At 37.5% G+C, this 21,947-nt stretch overlaps 1 protein-coding gene across 1 annotated transcript; it reads right to left on the bottom strand.

Annotated features, from left to right (window-relative positions):
- Positions 1–160: 160 nt before the first annotated feature.
- Positions 161–21,867, bottom strand: dis3l (DIS3 like exosome 3'-5' exoribonuclease). The gene is made up of 17 exons (XM_022665252.2): positions 21,646–21,867; positions 20,356–20,509; positions 19,521–19,649; positions 18,866–19,001; positions 17,876–18,043; positions 16,975–17,053; positions 16,694–16,873; positions 15,364–15,533; positions 14,957–15,118; positions 13,683–13,933; positions 12,790–12,882; positions 10,916–11,440; positions 6,324–6,478; positions 5,416–5,594; positions 3,763–3,908; positions 3,458–3,629; positions 161–2,472 (listed from the first exon to the last, which is right to left on the bottom strand). Exons 1-17 carry the CDS (start codon positions 21,773–21,775, stop codon positions 2,125–2,127), a joined length of 3,177 nt encoding a protein of 1,058 aa, XP_022520973.2. The 5' UTR covers positions 21,776–21,867; the 3' UTR covers positions 161–2,124.
- Between the last annotated feature and the right edge of the window lie 80 nt (positions 21,868–21,947).

The raw sequence follows: 21,947 nt of genomic DNA, 5'->3' as shown, positions 1-21,947 counted from the left end.
CATTAGAAGAAACAATGAATAAGACTTAAAATAATCAATGTTTAGTAAATTTTTTTTGGATTAATATTTTTTGGTTGCCAAATATTCAGTGAATCCCAAAGGTTGCTGATGAATTAATCATATATTTTTGGTGATCTAACTAACAGGAGCCAACCAACAATTTAGTCTGTTCACATTCAACTTTATTAAGAAAATACACTTTTAAAAATAAAACCAACCAAAATCTACTTTATACAATCGTTTTTTTTAAAACATTGTGTAAAAGATATCCTGAGCACACCGCAACCAAACCATGAGCACTCCATTACCTCGTTACTCTGCTCTGTCTCTGGTTTATGAGTTTTCAGTGCAGCTGACTGAGTGAACTGAACTCCTTTTAGGGAAATTATTTATTTTAAAGGCAGTTTCTGAGTAAAACAGTGGAGAAGCAGCTCGGTGATGAAATGAATGAGACAGAAAACTTCACTAAAGTAAACTAAAATCAAATTCTGCAACACAGTTCTGTTAAGATCTCAGACTCCAGGGGCTCACGCTTCAAAATGTTCGAGATCAATTTGGGGGGAATGTTTTAAAAATATATTTATTTACTTACAATAGTTTAATAGTCATATAACCACAATCTCCCAATATTGTCCAAAAGTCTGTATTTAAATATGTCAAAAAGTATTTTTGTCAGTAGTGAGTAGGGGCGGGCAATATTCGTTCGATATATCGTATACAATATATCGTGACACAGAGATATCGTGATATTAAAAATCCATATTGAGATAATAGGGCTGTTCTGTCTTAAAAGTAGTCTATTATTTACTGTGAAGCTTCAGGTGTATTTATTGTATAATTGTTTTAGTTTGCAGTTTATATGCATGCACTAAATATTCTGCAATATTATTTGCTGCATTATATTATTTTATGCTATGTTATTTATTTTGCCACATTGATTATACTGTTATACTCTTATACAATATTCCTGAAATTAAGTAATTATTTTTCTGTTTTCCTATATCGCCAAGTATATCGTTATCGCAAAAATACCCTGAAATATCGTGATATTATTTTAGAGCCATATCGCCCACCCCTAGTAGTGAGCGTTTACTTAAGTTCATGAGTAGAGTGTAAAAAAATGAACTTAAACCTGTTGTTTGTAGTCTCTCCCTTGCTTAAAAAAATGTATCTGTTCCTCTATTAGAAAAAACGATGAATACAACTTAAAATTAAGAGTCACTGTTCAGTATAAACTATTTACAAACTATTTTTGCAAATTCAGACAAACACTGCTTTTTCTTTTGCCATTTTCCGATGCAGATTATCGGTTGATAAATATTCGGTGCATCCCTAGTTTTTCAGCACACCTGCCGCTTGTGGTCTGTGGAACATTGTTTTGGTACCTAGAAAAATCCATTAAAGAAAATAATGACTTAAAATATACAAGTCATTGTTCAGTAGAAATTATTCAGCATTTTTACTTACTTGAAAGTGCTCTTTTTGTCATTTTTTGATCAATATTTTCGGTTGCCTGTTCCAACAACCCCAAACAGGAGCCAACAGTTTAAACCTGTTAATGTGCTTTATTTAATGTCATTTATGTAAGCGCAGCATAAAACTTAAACCTGATATTTGAGGAAGCAATAAATAAGATTTAAAATGTTCAGTAGAAACTAATTTGGACAAACAGTAGAAATTATTCAGCATTTTCACGAATTTGGAGGAATATTGAAAGTGCTCTTTTTTGTAATTTTTTGATTAATATTTTTAGTTATCTGATCCAACAAACAGGAGCCAATAATTTAAACCTGTTCATGTGATGAGTGATGATTAAGGCCTTGATTTAATGCGAGTGCAGCATAAAAATGAACTTAAACCTGCCGTTTTTTATCTGTGGGCCATGCTATTGCTACCTAAAAAATCTACTGGAGGAAGCAATGATTTTGCTCATTTGGGTCAACATCAAAACTGCTTTTTTGCAATTTTTAAATTAATACTTTCAGTGTCCTGATCCAACAAACCGAAGCCCAAAATCTACTTTATACAATCATTTTTATACATCTGAGAAACACAACTCACTTTCTATAATCAAAAGTCTCTTAAACGACCCAGACGTCTGGATTTCCAGTCCCTGAATGAAGGCTATGCTGATGTAGTGCAGGTCTGAGGCTCGGCGGTGGGTGGATGGCAGACGGACAGGTCCAGCAGGGCGAGCTCGCTGATCTCCTGCAGCAGGGAGTAGAGATTAGGGGTTCTGCTCTGTCTGAACTCTCTCTCCTCTCGGCTCAGTTTGGGTCGTCTGGATTTCTGCTCCTCGGCCTGGAGAGACGCCTCCTCCTCCCGGCGCACCACCTCCCGGACCAGCTCGGACTGACCACGCCCCGCCGGCTGAGCCTCGCCCGACCGCACCGCCTGCTGCGGCTTGTTGTTGATGAGCTCCAGGTGCACAGCGTCAGAATGGCATCGAGAGGGCTCCACAGAGATACGCACCTGAGGAGGAGAAGGAGAAGATAAAAGCAGTGATCAAAAAGGGGATGGATTCTGAAGTAGAGCTGGGCAATATGACGATATTTTACAGTACCGTGATACATTTTCTTATTGGTTTCTTATCATACTTGTCAAGAGCGCCTTACAAAAGTGCTTTATTGATTATTTATAAAAATATATATCCATAGCTAGTGTGTAGAGATGAAAATGAGAATGATATATGAGGCTTTGATGATGTTGGAAGTGGAGGTTCGTTCCACCATGTCTTCTTCTGAGAGATTTGAGGGATGGTATGTTGAGCTGAGCCAATTAAAATTGAGTTGAGTTGAATTGCTCCTATTTAATTGGATAATGTGCAGTGACAAAAGTATAATAAATTACTCTATCATACATGAAAGAGTATTTGAATAGCAGTTTTTATTTTGTTCGTACAATTATACAATTATAAACTCAGTGTTTTACTGAGAAAAAATGACAGATTATCTGTAATTTAAATAATTTTAATAATAGCTGAAATGTGTTCCTTTGAAGTTATAAAACATACAAGTCCTGCTTAAAATGTTATAAACATTTTCTAACCTTTAAAAAAACGCTTTTATTGTGGTAATTTCACAATATGCAAATCAGTCAATCAATAACACCGCCCCCTGCTGACAGCGTCCAACCATCTGCATCTCACCACTGCGCTATCCATCAGAGCCACACTACTGTTGCTGCTGCTGCAGCTCAGCCAATCAGCTCATCCTCCTGCCCCACCCCTAAACCCATACATCATCCAGTGCCACTCCCAAACTACCCCTCCCTTTTTTTGTTTTGCCTTTTTTTTTATTTGAGCTGAGGATGAAGACAGCTAAAATCAGGGGGTTTAATGCCTCTTTAATATTTGTTCTTAACTTGTATTATTAATAATAATAAAAAAAAAATATATATATATATATATATATATATATGTAATCACGCTTGTTTATGTATGTTTTTGGGAACTTACTGTGACATGGTCAAACAGGTGAAAGGTGTGTGTTCCTCTGCTGGTGGAGGTGCTGATCCGGTCTGGATACCTCTGCAGTGTCCCCACCTGCCACTCACAGCTGCCATCATCCCTCACACTGACCACCTGACCCTCCCGATTCTTCAGATACACTGCCCCCTTTAAACCGTACCTGTATCAACACAAACAATGACACAACAGCTCACCAAGAATTTCTACAATCTTAAAAAGAGACACTCCACAGTGATGCACTAAAATCCCACACTAGCTGTTCTACCAGAAGTCTTAAAGAACAGAGTTCTCACCGCGGGATAAAGACCAGCATGCCGTTGGCTCTGATAGTGTAGATAACAGCATCAGCTACGCATCGCTCGTCCGTCAGGGGGTCCTTGTCTCTGAAGTACAGACACTGGAACAGCTCTACAGACTGCTTCTGAGCATGCTGCGCCGCCTGCAGGACAAAAACGTATGTATTTTATATATTAAATGTAACTGAATTATGAAACGTATTATTGTATTGTATTTTTTTTTTTTTACCGTGAATCACCTGAATAATTCAGAGAAAGATTGTGAGAATGTAATGTGTTTGGAGGCAGAAAAATGCTGTATATGTCTGCAAAAAACACCATCCGCACTGCCAAACGTGGAGGAGGAAACATTCTGTTTTGGTGCTGTTTCTCTGCTGAAGCAGTTAAATCTTGAAAAAAGACTTCCTAGCCATAGCCAGAACACTAAAGATGAGTCGTGGATGGGTCTTCCAGCATGACAATGACCCAAAACTGGCATAGCCATTCTCCAGAGCTTAATCCCATGGAAAATCTGGAGCTCAAACTTCAAGTTGACAAGCAATGTCCTTAAAACCTTTAGGATTTGGAGATTCTCAATAAAGTGGAGTTAAGCCAAAGTCCTCCCCAAGATCCCCAACTAATGACCAACTACAAGAAACATGTGACCTCTGTGCTTACCAACAAGAGTTTCACCACCAAGTACTAAGTCACCAAATGTCCTTGAGGATCTAATACATAATTATAGACTGTAACTTTGAAAGGGGTAAATTTACAAAATCAAGAAGGAAACTATTATTTTTACAACTGTGTGTCAAAATATTGTGATAAATATTATATATTGTGAATAAATTAGATACACTGAAATGAAATAGAAGCTGAACAAAATTAAACAAATACTCCATACTCAATATGTTTTTAGCAGATTTTTACATTAATTTTTGCCAATTTTTTCATAAATGCTTTGCTTTTCATTTTTAATTGTTTGGCCAAACGCCAAGTGTGTTTTTGCCACTATTATCAGCCAAATAATTTCGTCTGCTAAATATTCTTTGCATACCTATAATAAAAATGTCTTTAAATAGTGTGCCACCATTGATTTCTATCATGTTGCCTAGTCCTTATCCCTTGTCTAAGCAAATGCAATGATGCAACATCCATTCAATAAATGATAAGAGTAACAAATAAACCATTATTTAAAATATGTGCACTGGCAATAGCATTAAATTAAAAATACCACTTCACAAATACAGGTGCATCTCAAAAAACTAGCCAAAAGTTACTTGGCACATTGTGCCAAGTCCTGCTGGAAAATGAAATCCGCATCTCCATAAACGTTGTCAGCCGAGTGAAGCGTAAAGTGCTGTAAGATTTCATTTTCAAGCAGGACTTGGCACAATGCCCACACTGCCAAAAGTACCAATAGGTCTTATATAATATTCAAATTTTCACACAGATTATTGTTTTTTCATTGGCTGTAAGCCAAAATCACAAACAATAAAATAAATAAACGCTTAAAATAGATCACTCTGCATGTAATACATCTATATAATATATGAATTTCACATTCTGACCTGAATTACTAAAATAAAGTAACATTTCAATGATATTCTTATTTTCTGAAATGCACTAGTATTAGACATTGCAGTATGGATGACCTGTTGGTCTACTCACTCTGTTCTTGTTATTGATTTGATGAGCCAGTTCCTCCAGTTCCTTGTTGCTGGCTAATGTCTTGTGAAGGCCCTCCTGTTTCTCTGATTGGATAGCAGCCATAAGAAGGCGGTGCACTATGATATCAGCGTAGCGCCTGATTGGAGAGGTAAAATGGGTGTAGCGATCCAGAGCAAGACCTGCCAATGAGATACACACCAGATACGCTGAGCTTAAACTTCACAAGTTTATAAATAAAAAGCTTCTGTACTTTAAGTTGCAATGCTGTTCTGTTGCCAGGGTCTTAATGCCAGGAATAGAGGGGCTGTAGAACAGTGGTCAACAAATAAGCATGCATCCCCATACAATAAATCCATAAAATAGGGCTGCACGATATATCGTTTAAGCATTGCATTGCGTTGATTGCATGCACAATAGTCACATCGCAGGACAGTAGTAGATACACAGCACTGTCTCTGTGTCTGTGTGAGTGACAGGCTGCTGCTGCCTGAGAAGTGCAAGGGGAGGTAGGAGTGAACGTGAGGTAACCGCATGGCCTCCATCCACATGGCTGGGCACGTGCTTGTAAACAGAAAAGCACGTGTCTAAATCTGTGCACTTCAGTCCAGCACAGTTTTGCAGTGCAGATATTTCCAGTTACAGCTGAATTCAGGCTTTTAATCACAGAAAAACTACGCTCGTTTTCTACTTCTAAAAAGCCATTTAAATGCCTGATTAAAGGGCAATTACTGTTGTTGTTGTTTTTTCCTCGGGTTTTGAGTGCTCAGTGCAGACTCTAAAACTGCTCTTAATCGGTCCTGATGCGAGAAAAAAAGATGTAATTTTTTCCAATATCATGCAGCCCTACTATAATCTGTAGCACAAACCACTGAAGGCAGACTAAATGCAAAAAACATAAAATACTGTACCATAGTGATAGTACTGTTCCTCTGGGCAGGATCCAGTGGAGAAGTACAGGGCATTTGACATGGCCTGTGTGGCCATCACCCTCATCAGCCTGTTTACCAGGGGGTCCAGAGGGTCCACTGCATGGTCCAGGGAATCAGCCAAAGTTTTATTTGACCTGTTGCCATATAGAGATTCACAAAAATCAAGGATTACACAAGGATAAGAAGTAGACAACAGAAATTATCCTGTAGAAAACGGCAAAAATTGAGAAAAGCATTTTGGGTGCAGACAGTGAATCGACAAACGGCAGGTTTAAGTTCATTTTCACGTTGTACTTGTTTTCGTTACGTTTACACTCTCCTATACTTACCGTTTCATCTCCGCTACTTCTGCAGTCCACCAGTAACTCAGTATACAGTATCTCACAAAAGTGAGTACAGCCCTCACATTTTTGTAAATATTTTATAATACGTTTTATGGGTCAACACTGAAGATATGGCACTGATACAATGTAAAGTAGTCAATGTACAGCTACAGTGTAACAATATAAATTGTGTAAAAATAACTAAACACAAGGGCGCAGAGTATTCCAGCAGACTAACCGTGCGTCCACACCGAAAGCGACGCGAGCGACAAAGCAGCCGGAAGTCATTCATTTTCAATGAGAGCGAGCGACACTGGGCGACAGGCAGCGACGTGGCGCGATGCAAAGCGGGCGGTTTGAGCGACGCGAGAGAGTTGACCAGAACTTAACTTTATGCAAATGAGCAGCGACGAGCGGCGTCGACTACCAATCAGAAACAGATTCTCATATGTCCGTCCTGAAATCGCTGCTCTGATTTTCGGTTCCATCTGAAGATTTATTCCGCCAGCAAAACGGAGAGAACAGAACTGAACTGAGCTGATCTGAGGTAAAATACTCCACTTCACCAGCGGCTACCCCACTATAGTACGATCCTTACAGAATTACCTTATTTAATAGAAAACTATATATTAAACTGAGGAAATTATTTATAAATTAACAGAACGATTTATGACAACTAAGGGAATATTTTTTTTAATTAACAGAACCTTTTATTGAAACAAAGGGAATTATTTATTAAAGTTAACATAATGATTTATTACAACTGAAGAAAGTAATTAATACATTTAACGTAACAATTTGTTCAAACTGAGGTATGGAATTTGAAACGATTTAGGTAAAACTGAGGGAATTATTCATTACATTTTACAGAAAGATTTATTAAAACTGAGGGAATTATTTATTAAATTAAGAGAAAGACTGTTTATTAAATCAAGAGGATGATTTACTATATTTAAGTAAACATATTAATTACAAGAATTTATTTAATACATTAAGTTAACAATATTTGAAATTATGGACAAATTAAGAGAATGATTTACTACATTAAGGAAATTAATGTATTGTATTTAAGTAAACCCATTTATTGTAATATGAAATAATTATGTTAAATAATTGTACTTAAAAATAGTTATAATAGTTTTTAATGTTTAGGAATTGTGTAGAGAGGCTGAACCCTTGTTTCTGTATGTGCCGTATTTGGAAAACGCCCACCAGCGACAGCTCGTTCTGAGTGAGACACGCCCCCAAGCGACTCATCGCCTGTTGGACAGGCGACACAGAGCGATTTTATCGCGTTCGGTGTGAACGTACAGTCAGAGCTGCCAGTATGATCTGTAAATCGCTGGTTCGAATCCTTGTCATGCAGCTTGCCATCAGCTGCTGGAGCCCAGAGAGAGGGCATACTGTTGCAGTGTTTGGGGTCAGTATTAAGTTGAAAAACTGCTATGTGGCTCAGTTCCTGGAGGCCATCATGATGTGCTTTATAATGTCACAGTCAAAGTCTTATCTTCAGTTTCATGTTGTCCCGAGAAAAGATATTAAAAAATATTTAAAAAAAACATGCGTATGTGAAGTGAAAGATTTGGAGATAGATTTAAGATATTTTAAGACAAATTAAGGCCTTATTATATTTGTATGATTTTACCCTGCTAATAAAAAAAAATAAAAAAAAGGTTTCATTTATCGTTGCACGCCTAATAATAAAAAATTGTGCCAAAAATGTTGGGGCTGAACATTTCATCGTTTTTAAAATTGAATTTACAATTTGAATGGACGCGATTTTTCAATTGCAGAAGCTGTGCTTTAAATTAGCCAATAATGATAATATCGCCAAACATTTTGAATATCGTGAACAATTTTATACCCTAAAATATCCATAACCATATCACCCACCCCTAAATACCTAATTATCACATCAGGGTACTACAACCCCTGGCAAAAAGTATGGAATCACCAGTCTTGGATGAGCACTCCTTCAGACATTTCATTCTGTAAAACAAACTCTGATCAAAAACATGATACAATAATAAGGTCATTCCAAAGTGCAACTTGTTGGCTTTCAGGAACACTCAAAGAAATGAAGAAAAAACATTGTGGAAGTCAGTGAATGTTACTTTTATTGACCAACCACAGGGGAAAAAATATGGAATCACTCAATTCTGAGGAAAAAAGTATGGAATCACTCAAATTGAAGGTAGAAAATAAGGACACACCCAGTCAATTTCCTTTCCCTAAATGGACACCTGCCTCAGATTAGATCTGCTCGTTAGTCTGCAGTTAAAAACACCTGCAGTCATGACACCTTGGAGGGCTGCTGGACGAATTAGAGTGGCAAGAACCATGGCTCCAACAAGAGAAATGTCTCTTGAAACAAAAGAGAGGATTGTGAAACTTCTTGAAGAAGGTAACTCTTCACGCATGGTTGCTAAAGATGTGGGCTGTTCACAGTCAGCTGTATCCAAGATATGGACCAAATACAAACAGCATGGAATGGTTGTTAAAGCCAAGCGTACTGGTAGACCGAGAAAGACATCAAAGCGTCAAGACAAGCAACTTAAGGCCATTTGTCTTGAAAACCGAAAAAGTACAACTAAACAGATGAAGCATAAATGGGAAGAAGCTGGAGCCAATGTATGTGACCGAACCGTAAGAAATCGCCTAAAGGAAATGGGATTTCAATACAGGAAAGCTAAAAGAAAACCATAATTGACACCTAAACATAAAAGAACAAGACTGCAGTGGGCTAAGGAGAGGCAATCATGGACTGTGGATGACTGGATGAAAGTTATCTTCAGTGATGAGTCAAGAATCTGCATTGGACAAGGTGAAGATGCTGGAACTTTTGTTTGGTGCCGTTCCAGTGAGATTTATGAAGAGGCCTGCCTGAAGAAAACAACCAAATTTCCACAGTCCTTGATGATATGGGGCTGCATGTCAGGCAAAGGCACTGGGGAGATGACTGTGGTTAATTCTTCTATCAATGCACAAGTGTACATTGACATTTTGGACAGTTTTCTCATCCCTTCAATTGAACAGATGTTTGGAGATAATGAAATAATTTTCCAAGATGACAATGCATCGTGCCATAGGGCAAAAACAGTGAAGGCATTCCTTGGAGAAAGACACATTCAGTCGATGTCATGGCCTGCAAATAGTCCAGATCTCAACCCAATTGAAAACCTGTGGTGGAAATTGAAAAAAAATGGTCCACAAGAAGGCTCCGACCTGCAAAGCTGATCTGGCAACTGCTATCAAAGAGAGTTGGCACCAAATTGATGCAGAATACTGTTTGTCACTCATCAAGTCCATGCCTCAGAGACTGAAAGCCGTTATAAAAGCCAAAGGTGGTGCAACTAAATACTAGTGATGTATTTTGAATGATCTTTTGTTTATCTGTTTTTCATGATTCCATACTTTTTTCCTCAGAATTGAGTGATTCCATATTTTTTTCCCTGTGGTTGGTCAATAAAAGTAACATTCACTGACTTCCACAATGTTTTTTCTTCATTTCTTTGAGTGTTCCTGAAAGCCAACAAGTTGCACTTTGGAATGACCTTATTATTGTATCATGTTTTTGATCAGAGTTTGTTTTACAGAATGAAATGTCTGAAGGAGTGCTCATCCAAGACTGGTGATTCCATACTTTTTGCCAGGGGTTGTACTTTTTTGCTGTTTTTAGAAAAAGAAAAATTCACACTGTTCTCATTTCCTATTATATATCTAATAGAGACAGATCTGTCCAGTATCATTTATTTTACTTTAATCCTGTATATGGAGATATTTGGACTATTATGACATTCTGGATCATTGACTTCTGTTGCAAATCTGATCAAATCTGATATTGCATGCAATAATAAAATTTTAAATAATTTTTCGCCAAAAGTATCGCTATCGTGAAAATACCATGAAACATCGTGATATTATTTTAGAGCCTTATCGTCCACCCCTATAAGACACAGCCTACTTTTCACATGTGTGCCGTGACATCATCATGTTTGTAGTCCGTAGAGTGCTGGGGATTGTAGTGCTTGGGCTCATAGAATGAGCCTTGTTCCTTGAAATTTTTAAATAAAACTGACTTTAATTGCCTTTTTTTTATTCCAATATTTTATGTGGAAAGATGTTTAGTATATTATTCGATAGATATGTTAGCCATTTTTACAGGTCAAGGGTTTAATGGATTAAAAATAATCACTGTTTAAATCGCAATAAGATATTTTGCCCAAATCGTGCAGTCCTATTACCTACCTTGTATCAATAGTAAAACCCCGAGTCTTGGCACAGTCGATCAGCTGGTTGAAGAACTCCTGCCGGGGAGGTGGGTGGTGCCTCAGCAGCGCCTGGTGGGGAAAACTCTCCTGGATCTTGCGCGCCACCCAGTGGTTGGCGTAGATCATGCACTCCGCCACGGTCTCGTGGACCTCCAGGGGTTGTTTGGGCACAAGAGCAGCGATGTTCTTATCTTCATCCAGCTGTGCCCTCACCTCCACCCCCTCCAGCTCCAGAGCTCCGCCCTTATCTCTCTGCGCCCGCAGGTGCCGGGCCATCCGGGTCAGAGTCTCCAGGGCCTGCAGGAGCTCAGCCAGCTTCTGACCCTGCTCAGAGCTCTCCAGCTGGGCCAGCTCCGGCACCTCGGCCTCTTCCCCGTTCAGAAGGCTCTGGGCGAGTTCGTAGTGCAGCTGGTAGGAGGAGCGGATCAGCGTGCGGCCGTACCACACCTTACACACTTCCAGAGACTCGGCGTCCAGCTCCCACAGGACACTCATAGCATATCTGTGTAAAGTAGTATACTGTAAACCCATACGCTGTTTTAACTCAAAGGATTTAAGTCTGTTTTACATAAAATTGGATATTTCTAAACATTACTCTATTAACTATTTTGAGTTAGTTGAACATTTGTGGGCACAAATTCTGTACTATTTAAACTGATTTCTTTGATAAGTTGAATCAACTTATAATAACTGAGTTTAGTCTGTTCCCATTAACAGCTTCTTTTCCATTGGCTTCTGTCACAATCTATTTGCATACTGGGTGTGTCCAACAGTTTCTGACTAACACCATCAGTGTGATCATAGTGATTCCCCCTGGACTACCTTAGAAATAAATTAACTTGCCCTTTAGTTGTAATAACTTGATGTTTTAATTTATGCTAACTCAAGTTTTAATTCCCCATTACTTAAAAAAATTGAGCAAACCGGCTGCCTTAAAAAAGTTAAGTAAACTCAACTTATCTGGTGTTAAAGTATAACAAAAATAAAAAAGTTAAATCAACTTCTTCTTTAGCTGTAATAACTTGATGTTCTAAGTTATGCTAAATTTTAAGTTTTCTTTAGCCATTACTTAACTTTTTTTAAGGCAACCGGTTTCCTCAATTTTATAAATAAATAAATAAAATATAAATAAATGATATAAAGTACTTACCTTTGTTGAACAGCCCCCCTCCACTCTCCAGTAATTTTGTGCACTTTGCCCAAAAAGCATAGTTTGCACCTACAGATAAATTGCTTTTTTCAACCATTATTCAAGGTCAAAGTAGCTCCACACTTCATTGGTAGAATCCGGAGAGTCCTGACATTTAAAATGAGGCATTTAAGACTTTAAAAGATGTTTTTTTTAAGATGTTTATTAAAAGCCACTGTTTACATCCTATAGCGTAGGTAAATCTACGGGCGTTGCCATCTTCAAATTTAAGGTCACAATAAGTCAACCGTCGAGCACTAGAACAAATAGTAAAACATTTTTTGAGCATTGTTTATGTCATTTGTTGTTGGTTATTTGCATTTTAATATGCGACAGTAGCCAGATATTTTCAGCAAAAGCTGGATTTCATGCATTTCCATAGAATGAATTTTGCGAACTCCTCAACTACCTATTTGTTCCTGTGCCCGATGGTTGACTTATTGTGACCTAAATTGTGATTTATCATGCCTTATTTTAAATGTCAGATCTCTCCTGATTCTACCAATGAAGTGTAGAGCTACTTTGAGCCCGGATAACGATGCAAAAAGAGATGTATCTACCCTTTATCATCCAGTATAAATACCTGTTTAGGCACAAAATACTGGATCTCAGAAAGCCGAAGGTGTAAAGAAAGTGTGTGTGTGTGTGTATAGGTGTCTTACCTGTCCACTCCTCCTAGTAGGGAGCAGAGGTCAGCACTCAAGACGGTAGGCAGCATGTCATACCGCCGGTCAGCCAGGTAATAGGTGGTGGCCCTGGAGGAGGGGTGGAGAGATGCATAACATGAAAAAAAAAAAAAAAAAAGCAGAACAAAAAAAAAGTAAAAGTAAAAAAAGCTAGGGCTGTGCCACGTCGCATCATATGTATCGTAAAAATATCATTTACAACACTATACAGTACCAATCTCGAAGTTTTGGACAAACCTTCTCTCTTATTCAATGTGTTTTCTTTCTTTTTATTATTATTTTTTTTTACACTGTAAATTTAATATTAAAGACTATATATAAGAAATACTGGAACACATGCAGAATTATTCTATAAACAAAAAAAGTGTTAAACAAACTAGAATATGTTAGAATTAAACTTTAGATTATTCTAAATAAGTCTCACATTTTTCAGAGTTCAGATCTGCACACTCTTGGTTTTTTTATGAATCTCAGGGTCTTCATGAGGGAGAGTCACCTGGAATACTTTTCTCAGCATCTTGGAAGGAAGGAGTTTCTGGAGGTGCTGAACAATAGTTGCTGCTTTTCCTTCACGCTGTGAAGCTCCAGCTCATCCCAATTAAATCACCTCAAATCACCATCTCAGTTCATTAGGTTTAGATCAGGGGATTAATGTGGAGGACTAATCACCTTTTTTTTTTTTTTTTTTTTTTTTTTTTAACTGTTTACTACATAAACTTCCATATGTGCCCCTTAATTGTTTTCATGTCTTTAATATTAATCTACAATGTAGAAAATAAATTAAATGAATGAATAAAGAAGAAGATTAAATAAGAAGAGGTGTGTCCACTCTTTTGACTGGTACTGTGTTTATTGTAGAAGCCACTCACCTGGATCGAGCCTCCAGATCCGTGAGCGATCCCTCTTTAACGAAGTGTGTGACGTCTGCGATGTGAACGCCGAGCTCCAGCCGCTTCCCTCCAGGCAGCGTCTGGACAGACAGGGTGTCGTCCACGTCCTCACAGCCCAGCGGGTCAATACTGAACACCAGGTGAGTGTCCCGCAGGTCCCGCCGAGAGCTCACCTCCGCCCCGTCCATCTGCCACGGCTGATCTGCTGAGTTTACAGGCATCTCTCGCAACTGGAGAGAGACAGACAAATACAGACACAGACAGACACATACAGACACGTGCAGACACATAGACATGTAAATACAGACACATAAATACACACACAGACAGACACATACATACACACAGACAGACACATACATACAGACACAGGCAGACTCATAGACAGACAAATACACACGCAGACAGACACACAAATACACACACAGACATACAAACACCGGCAGACACATGCAGACACAGACAGACATAAATACAGACACAGACAGACATATGCAGACACAGACAGACATAAATACAGACACAGACAGACACATGCAGACACACAGACAGACACATATATACAGACAAATACATGCAGACACAGGCAGACACAGGCAGACACAGGCAGACACATAGACAGACAAATACACACACAGACAGACAAATACACACACAGACAGACAAATACACACACAGACAGACACATAAATACACAGACAGAAACAGACAGACATATGCAGAAACATAGACAGACAAATACACACAAACAGACAAATACACACAAACAGACAAATACACACACACATTCAGCACTTTAGTACTGTGGTCATTTTCTTTTTACATTATATAATGTTTATGTTGCAATTTTTGTTACATTATTATAATTACAGTACTAGTCAATAGTTTGGATGTACCTTTTCTTATTTAATGTTTTATTTTTTTTATTTGTATCATTTTCTACATTGTAGATTTACATTGAGTAAATAATTAGTAAATAATACAGATAAAAAACAACATGCAAACTGTAAAAAATGTACTAAAACTTTTTTTTTATATAAGCTTCTACATAACAGCACAATGTTTGAGACATTATTATTTTTTATTTTTTTGTATATTAAAGTGTCTAACAAATAATACAATACAAAAAAAACTATTAGCTGTCTGCTCTGTGTGTGTTTAACTGATGCAGTGGTCATTTTGTGCATTGTTTTTCTTACACCATACATAGTTATGCTTACTGTTTACTCAAGCACCTAAATCATTTTACTGACCTGAGCTTCAGAGAAAGCTGGAACATGGATGCTGTTTTCTATCAGTATGGTCTGAATCTCAGTCTCCAGCTCCCCTGCCTTCCCCAGGACCCTCACAGTGTGGCCGTTGGGGTAGAGGGAGGTGCTATCCCACGAGTCCACTCGCACAATCACCCTGTGGTCCTTCACACAGAAATTAAATATCTTAGTACTGAACATTTTAAAAAAAACATGCCACATCAGCCAATATAGTTCCCCATGACTTCTGCCATGCCTCATGGAAGTACGGACCTGTGATATAATAATTCACAAATAATTCGCGATGCCTTGCCATGAGCACATTGGCCATTGCTATTCATTTAATGAACAGGACACATACAACACTTTGTGCTTTAACAAATGGGTCCCAGTGGCCCAGTGAGGTGTACCTGAAGGGCTTCGGCCTGCTGGGTGCTGATCCGGATCTTTGGGATGCGGTAATCCCACGGAACCGCCAGAATCTTCTGGGAGTTTCGACTCTGTGACTGAAGCTCCTCCCGCGGGGGAAACGTCACCACATAATCCCTCCAGTTCCTCTGAAGAATACCTACCACCCTGCCTACAGTCAGAGAAAGAAAGAGAGAGAGAGAGAGAGAGATAGAGAGAGAAAGAGAGAGAGAGATAATAAAATAAATATGATTATTAAATATTAATAAGATAAATCCTGCATTCCCATCTCTGTCTAATGGTGATAAACTCAGAGTCGTTCTTGGAGAAGAAGCTGAGACCATAACACTATCAGCCAAATAGATATAGATAGATAGATATCTTATTCATTTATCTATCTGTTTTTTATTTATCTATATATGATTTACTTTTATATGTAATGTATGTCAATGTATGCTGTTTTATATTTATTGTTATATTTTACCTTTTGTATGTTAACTACTTGTTTCATTGCCTTGGCAAAAGTTAATTGCAATTCATGCCAATAAAGCTATTTTAAATTGAAAATTAATAGTTGAGAGAGAGAGAGAGACGAAAAGACAGAAGAAAAGGATATTTGGATATGGATAATTTAAAAAACTAAGTTTTTTTCTGCATTTCACTGTAAACGCAGACTCTGCCAATTAAAAAACACCACTAGATGGCGATCATATCTCCTATAAAATATCAAAATATACGTTAAAAACAAAATACTAAAAAGGATACGCAACTGTTCTGTGAGCTTTTCCTCTTGTTTATTATAGAACTACAAAGTTCCCTATGATCAGTGGATAATGAGCTTAGAAACAAGGAGGTCTGCATAATGTTATTTATGTTTGATTGCTGTATGATTTGGGATACCTATTATATATAAATGCATTTCCATTATGATGTTCTCTATTGTTTTTTTTAGTTTTGGTTTTAAAACCAGCATTTATTTTTTAATCATTAAACCATTAAAGGCTACTATTGCTTAACTTTGAATTCTGAGTCTATGTGTTACTGCAGTTTACCATTTCACCATTGTTGTAAGATAAGATCATCCTTTTTTATTTCCAAAGAGGGAAATTTGCACTATTACAGATGACACACAGAGGATGGGACAGAATTATGTTTTTTTTTGTTTTTTTTATGTATAAAATATGAAAGAAATACCTATAAGATTTGATTAAAAAATGTTGCCTTTATTTTAGACGCTATTCATGTTTTTTATAATTTTTATTATATTGTAAATATTTGTAATATACAAGTTTTTTTTTTTATAATGATGGTTTGTTGGGTTGCTGCAGTTACCTGAAGGCATGGGCTGGCTCTGAGCATCTTCACCAGTCTTCTCCTCCCCCTGCTCCTCTGTTAGCGCCGTGGTCCGACCCTTCCATTCACCGCGGGGCAAAAGCTCCACAGCCACCAGGTCACCATGTATAGCCCGGTTCCGAAGCTTCCCCCCACTGATCAGAATATCACTGTTCAGATCTGTGGACAGAGCCAGAGGTAGAACTTAAAGGGTGATCCTGTAAATTCCAGCTTTATGGAGTAAATAGTATAATAGTGAAAGTGATTATGCAGGTGCTGACCTGCATTCTTGCTTGAAGAACCCTCAAACCGCACAAAGGCCTCATGCTGGGCACGATGCTTGTTCACACTGAGTGTGCCCTGCAAAAAGATCAGTAATGATAGAGGTGCATCTCAAAAAAAAATAAAAATAGAATATAATTGAAAAGTTAATTTATTTCAGTAATTCAGTTCAAAATGTGAAACTCATATTATATAGATGTATTAAACACACAGAGTGATCTATTTTAAGTGTTTATACTTTTATTGTTGATAATAATTACGGCTTACAGCTGAAAGAAAAAAAAAAAAAAAAAAAAAAAAACAGAAAATTCGCAGAAATTTAGAATATTATATAAGACCAAGCAATACTTTTGGCAGTGTGGGCAGTGTGCCAAGTCCTGCTGGAAAATGAAATCTGCATCTCCATAAACATTGTCAGCAGAGGGAAACCATCTCCAAACCATCACTAATCATCAGTACATTTTACATTTAATTTGTAAATCAAGGGATCAGAGTCTGGAGGAAGGGTGGAGAGACACACAGTCCAAACTGCTTGAGGTCTAGTTTGAAGTTTCCACCAATCAGTGATGGTTTGGAGAGATACGTCGTCTGCAGTTTTGTTTTCCCACAAAATCTTACAGCGCTTCATGCTTCCCTCTGCTACTGACAACTTTTATGAAGATGCGGATTTCATTTTCCAGCAGGACTTGGCACACTGCCAAAGAGACACTGATTTTTGTTTTTTGTTTTTTTTCATTGGCTTTAAACCATAATCATCAACAATAAAATAAATGCTTAAAATAGATCACTCGGTGTGTAATACATCTATATATTTTATATCTGAATTACTGAAATAAAGTAACTTTTCATCACATCTTCAAAGACACATTAGTCATTAAACTAAAAGTAACTGGGCTGTACCTGAATGTATCTCCCAGATTTTATCCCGGCTTCCAGAACCTCAGCAGGCAGGTGCTCAGTATACTCCTTCTCTGTAGCTTCACTTTCTCTCTCCTGTAGAGCCTGAGAAATAGACGTGTACAGCTCCTGGGCTGCCTGGAGATCTGGCCAAAAGGTTTCCAAATATTCCTACAGTGATACAGATATAGATAGATGGATAGATGGTAGACCAGGAGACAGAAAGAAAGGCAGAAAGACAGATAGCAGACAGGCCAGTCAATAGACAGACATACAGACAGAAAGACCAGCAGAAATAGAGACAGACAATGACAGGCAGAGATAGACAGGCAGACAAAGACAGACAGACAAAAAAAAGACAGACAGACAGACAGGCAGATATAGACAGACAGGCCAGCAGAGAGACAGACAGACAGAGATAGACAGACTGACAGAGACAGACAGAGATGGACAGAGAGGCCAGCAAAGAGACAGACAGACAGATAGATAAGACGGACACACAGCCGACAGACCAGCAGACAGACAGACAAATAGTAAACATAAAGGCCAGAAGACAGATAGACACAGACAGATAGACACCAGACAGAGACAGACAGATAGCCAGACAGGAAGGTAGGTAGATAGACAGACAGACAGATACTGTATTGATCCCAGTGGGAAATTCTAGACATCCAGTAGCAGATATAAATAATTCACAGAAGTTACAAAAGAAGAATAAAATATAATGATCAATACACATATAACACAGAGTATATAAAACAACAGCAAATTACGATGGCACAAAAACAGCAGCTACATTAGAGAGAGATAAATTATAATTTTATAGACTATGATTTTATATACTCTTTTTTTATACAAAATATTGAAAACAGTGTCAAAAATAAAAGAACACCTGCACAAAAAAAGTATTTGGTATTTAGACTTTAGCCAAATAATTTGTTTTCTTTGATTGCATTTCTAACGCTGATATAAAAGTAGAAACAACACACATACTCGGGTTGAGATGACGTAAACCCCACTGTTGAGACTGCTGTACTCCTTAACAGCGTCCTGGTCTTCTGTGATCATAACCACTGGCTTCAGACCAGCCAGGTGGTTATAATACCACACTGCTGCATGATACACACACCTGAAACCAGCACAAATGCTCAAGATCAGCTTGTATTGATATCAAAATACTGCGATTCTTTGATTCTTTATACATCACAAAATGATTCTCTACAATACTTTACATCATCTGTTTTACTGAAGAGGGTAAAATACGCATAGATATGAAAATTACAGATTTTTTTGGTGTCATATGTGTTTATTTGCATGCTTGTTCAAATGTAAAACAACTTAATTTACTAAATTAACAAAAACAAATTTGCCAGTGGTGCAATGAATGGCCATTCCAAACTATTTATTTAATTAGAAATTAATGCAATTTTGCTTTATTATCCTCTTATTCTTTCGTTATTTTGTTGGCATTATATGGTCTTTAGATTACATCATCATCATCATCATCATCATCATCAATATATCGCAATATATGTTGTCCACAAAATGCTGTTATTGTGACAGGTCTAATATCGTGATATCATGATATCATCATTAATATCATGAATGATAAGCTTCACAAATCACACTAAATTAAATTATCAGTCACCTTGTGTGCCATTTCTCCTGCGTCTCTCCTTTCTCTCGGGGGCAGTAGGAATACTGCTGAAACTCATTGGCAAACAAGACGCAGTCATGGCGGGGGTCCTTCAGGAGACCACGTAACCTGTTATAGTGCCTGCAGAATGTAATAATAAGAATAATTTGACATACACAGTACAGAAAGAAAGAAAAAAAGACATTCTGCATTCCACACACTATTTAATTTAGCAAGGGACCAATCCACACTCTAGGTCACAAAACCAAAAATTGGTCAGGCCTTTTGGCCTTTTAAGTGGTCTCACTCTGGATCTAATGAACCTGAAAACAATTTTACAGATGGTTTAGGACTTTCGGACCAATTACGAGAAGTTGAGGCAGGCTATCGTCACTTATTAAACAATAGAAGAAGAAACAGAACTGGTCTTGTGCCGAAATCCGACTACCTTCACGTAGAGGCGCATCACGCAGCAGTATGGCTACAACAGATTACTCTGGTGATTACTGTAACTACTGTAACTGTAGATTAACTTTCATTCATAAACTGAAATAACTGAAATAAATCAAATCACATGACTGGGGAGTCAAATTCTATCAGGTAGACAGAATTCAGCACAACATCTGGAAATGCATCTCATCAAATTGACAATATTCTACAAACCAATCAGTGCAGGTATAGTATAGGGAGACTCCACCCATTTAGTAAAGTTATGCAGAGTGAAACCAATGAACTAAATGTACAGACTACAATGTAACCTTGGTTCAGACTCTGATCCAGCCTCAGAGTGTTATAATTTAACATTGTTAAATTATATAATTTAACAGACATCGTATCAGCAGCATACCTCCGTCCTCGGGCGTGATGTGCAGCCTGACAGGCCGTCTGGGTAAACACAATCCCTTGCAACTCTCTAAACTCCAGGACCTCCAGAAAGTCCCGCACCACTACAGCATCCGGCACCACGTAGTGGGTCACATCCCCAGACAGCAGCTTACCATCTATATGAGCACAGTGGGAGCATTAGCATGTATAATTTATACATATACTTTATAAAACTACAGCAGTAGAGCTGGGCAATATGACGTTATTTTATCAAACTGTGATACATTTGTGTACATTTTGATAAATGGCACACTTATTTTGTTCCATTATTATGATTGTATACAAAATCACTCTGTTAAAGCAGTATATTATCTAGGTTAAATAGGAAATCTGATATTAAGGTAAGTTAAAGAGATAATAAGTGTATTGTCTCACGTTAAATGTATAAGTTATATGGATATATTATTCTATAGTTATATATTTCTATAGGTATATAGTCATATGGTTCTATAGTTACACAGTTATACAATTATACAGCTCCTTAGCTCTACAGTTATACAGTTACATATATTTCTATAATTCTTCTGCTTTATAGTTCAGTAGTTCTACACTTATACAACTTTATAGTTTAATAGCCCTTCAATTATACAACTCAATAGTTATATAGTTATACAGCTCAATAGTTCTACAGTTATATAACTCTATAGTTTAATAGTTCTACAGTTATACAATTATACAGCTCTATAGTTCTATGACGTTAGTTATACAACTCCATAGTTTAATAGTTCTGTACAAATCTACAGCTCTATAGTTTAATAGTTCTACAGTTATACAGCTCTATAGTTCTACAGATATACAGCTCTATAGATCTACAGTTCTATACATTTCTACAGTTGTACAGCTCTATAGTTCTACATATATACAGTTATACAGCTTTATAGCTCAATGGTTATATAGTTTTACAATCATACAGCTTTATAGTTCAAAAGTTACACAGTGATAAAGATATGTGGTTCAATAGTTATTCAGCTCTATAGGTCTACGTTTATACAATAAAATAGTTCTATAGTTCAATAGTTTTACAGTTATATAGGTTTAAATAAAGATATATAATTATATTACTGTTAGTTATACAGTGTTGTGGTTTAACGTTAACTGTAAGCTGTATCTCTTGGCCACAGGGAAAATGTTACATGTGTAAGTTCTATAGTGATACAATGTTATAGTTATACATGTATATATAGTTATATAGTTATATAGAGTGCTGTGGTGGTTATATATAATGTAATATAGTGTAGTGTATGTATCTTACCGCGGTCACAGCCCGCCTCACACACTGCGCAGCCGCAGCTCACCCGCTCCCTCACATAGTGCTCCCTCACCACCCGCACCTTCCCCCCTCTACTGCTCTTTAAATGCAGCACCTTCTCCGTTTTAAACATTATATTAACTCTATATTAACTCTATGATAACTCTAATATACCAAACAACAACAAACAGCCGGCCTCTTAACTTCTTCTCCCGGAGTTCAGACCAATCACAGCGCATTACCGCCCCTACCGATCCGGAGTGTGAAGTACAGACGGCGAACCCGAAGCTCCAAAGAGATACCAA

Source organism: Astyanax mexicanus, chromosome 23, assembly GCF_023375975.1.
Source record: "Astyanax mexicanus isolate ESR-SI-001 chromosome 23, AstMex3_surface, whole genome shotgun sequence".
NCBI lineage: Eukaryota > Metazoa > Chordata > Actinopteri > Characiformes > Acestrorhamphidae > Astyanax > Astyanax mexicanus.
Note: the sequence above shows the minus strand (reverse complement) of the source record. Positions and strands in the feature narration are given on the sequence as shown.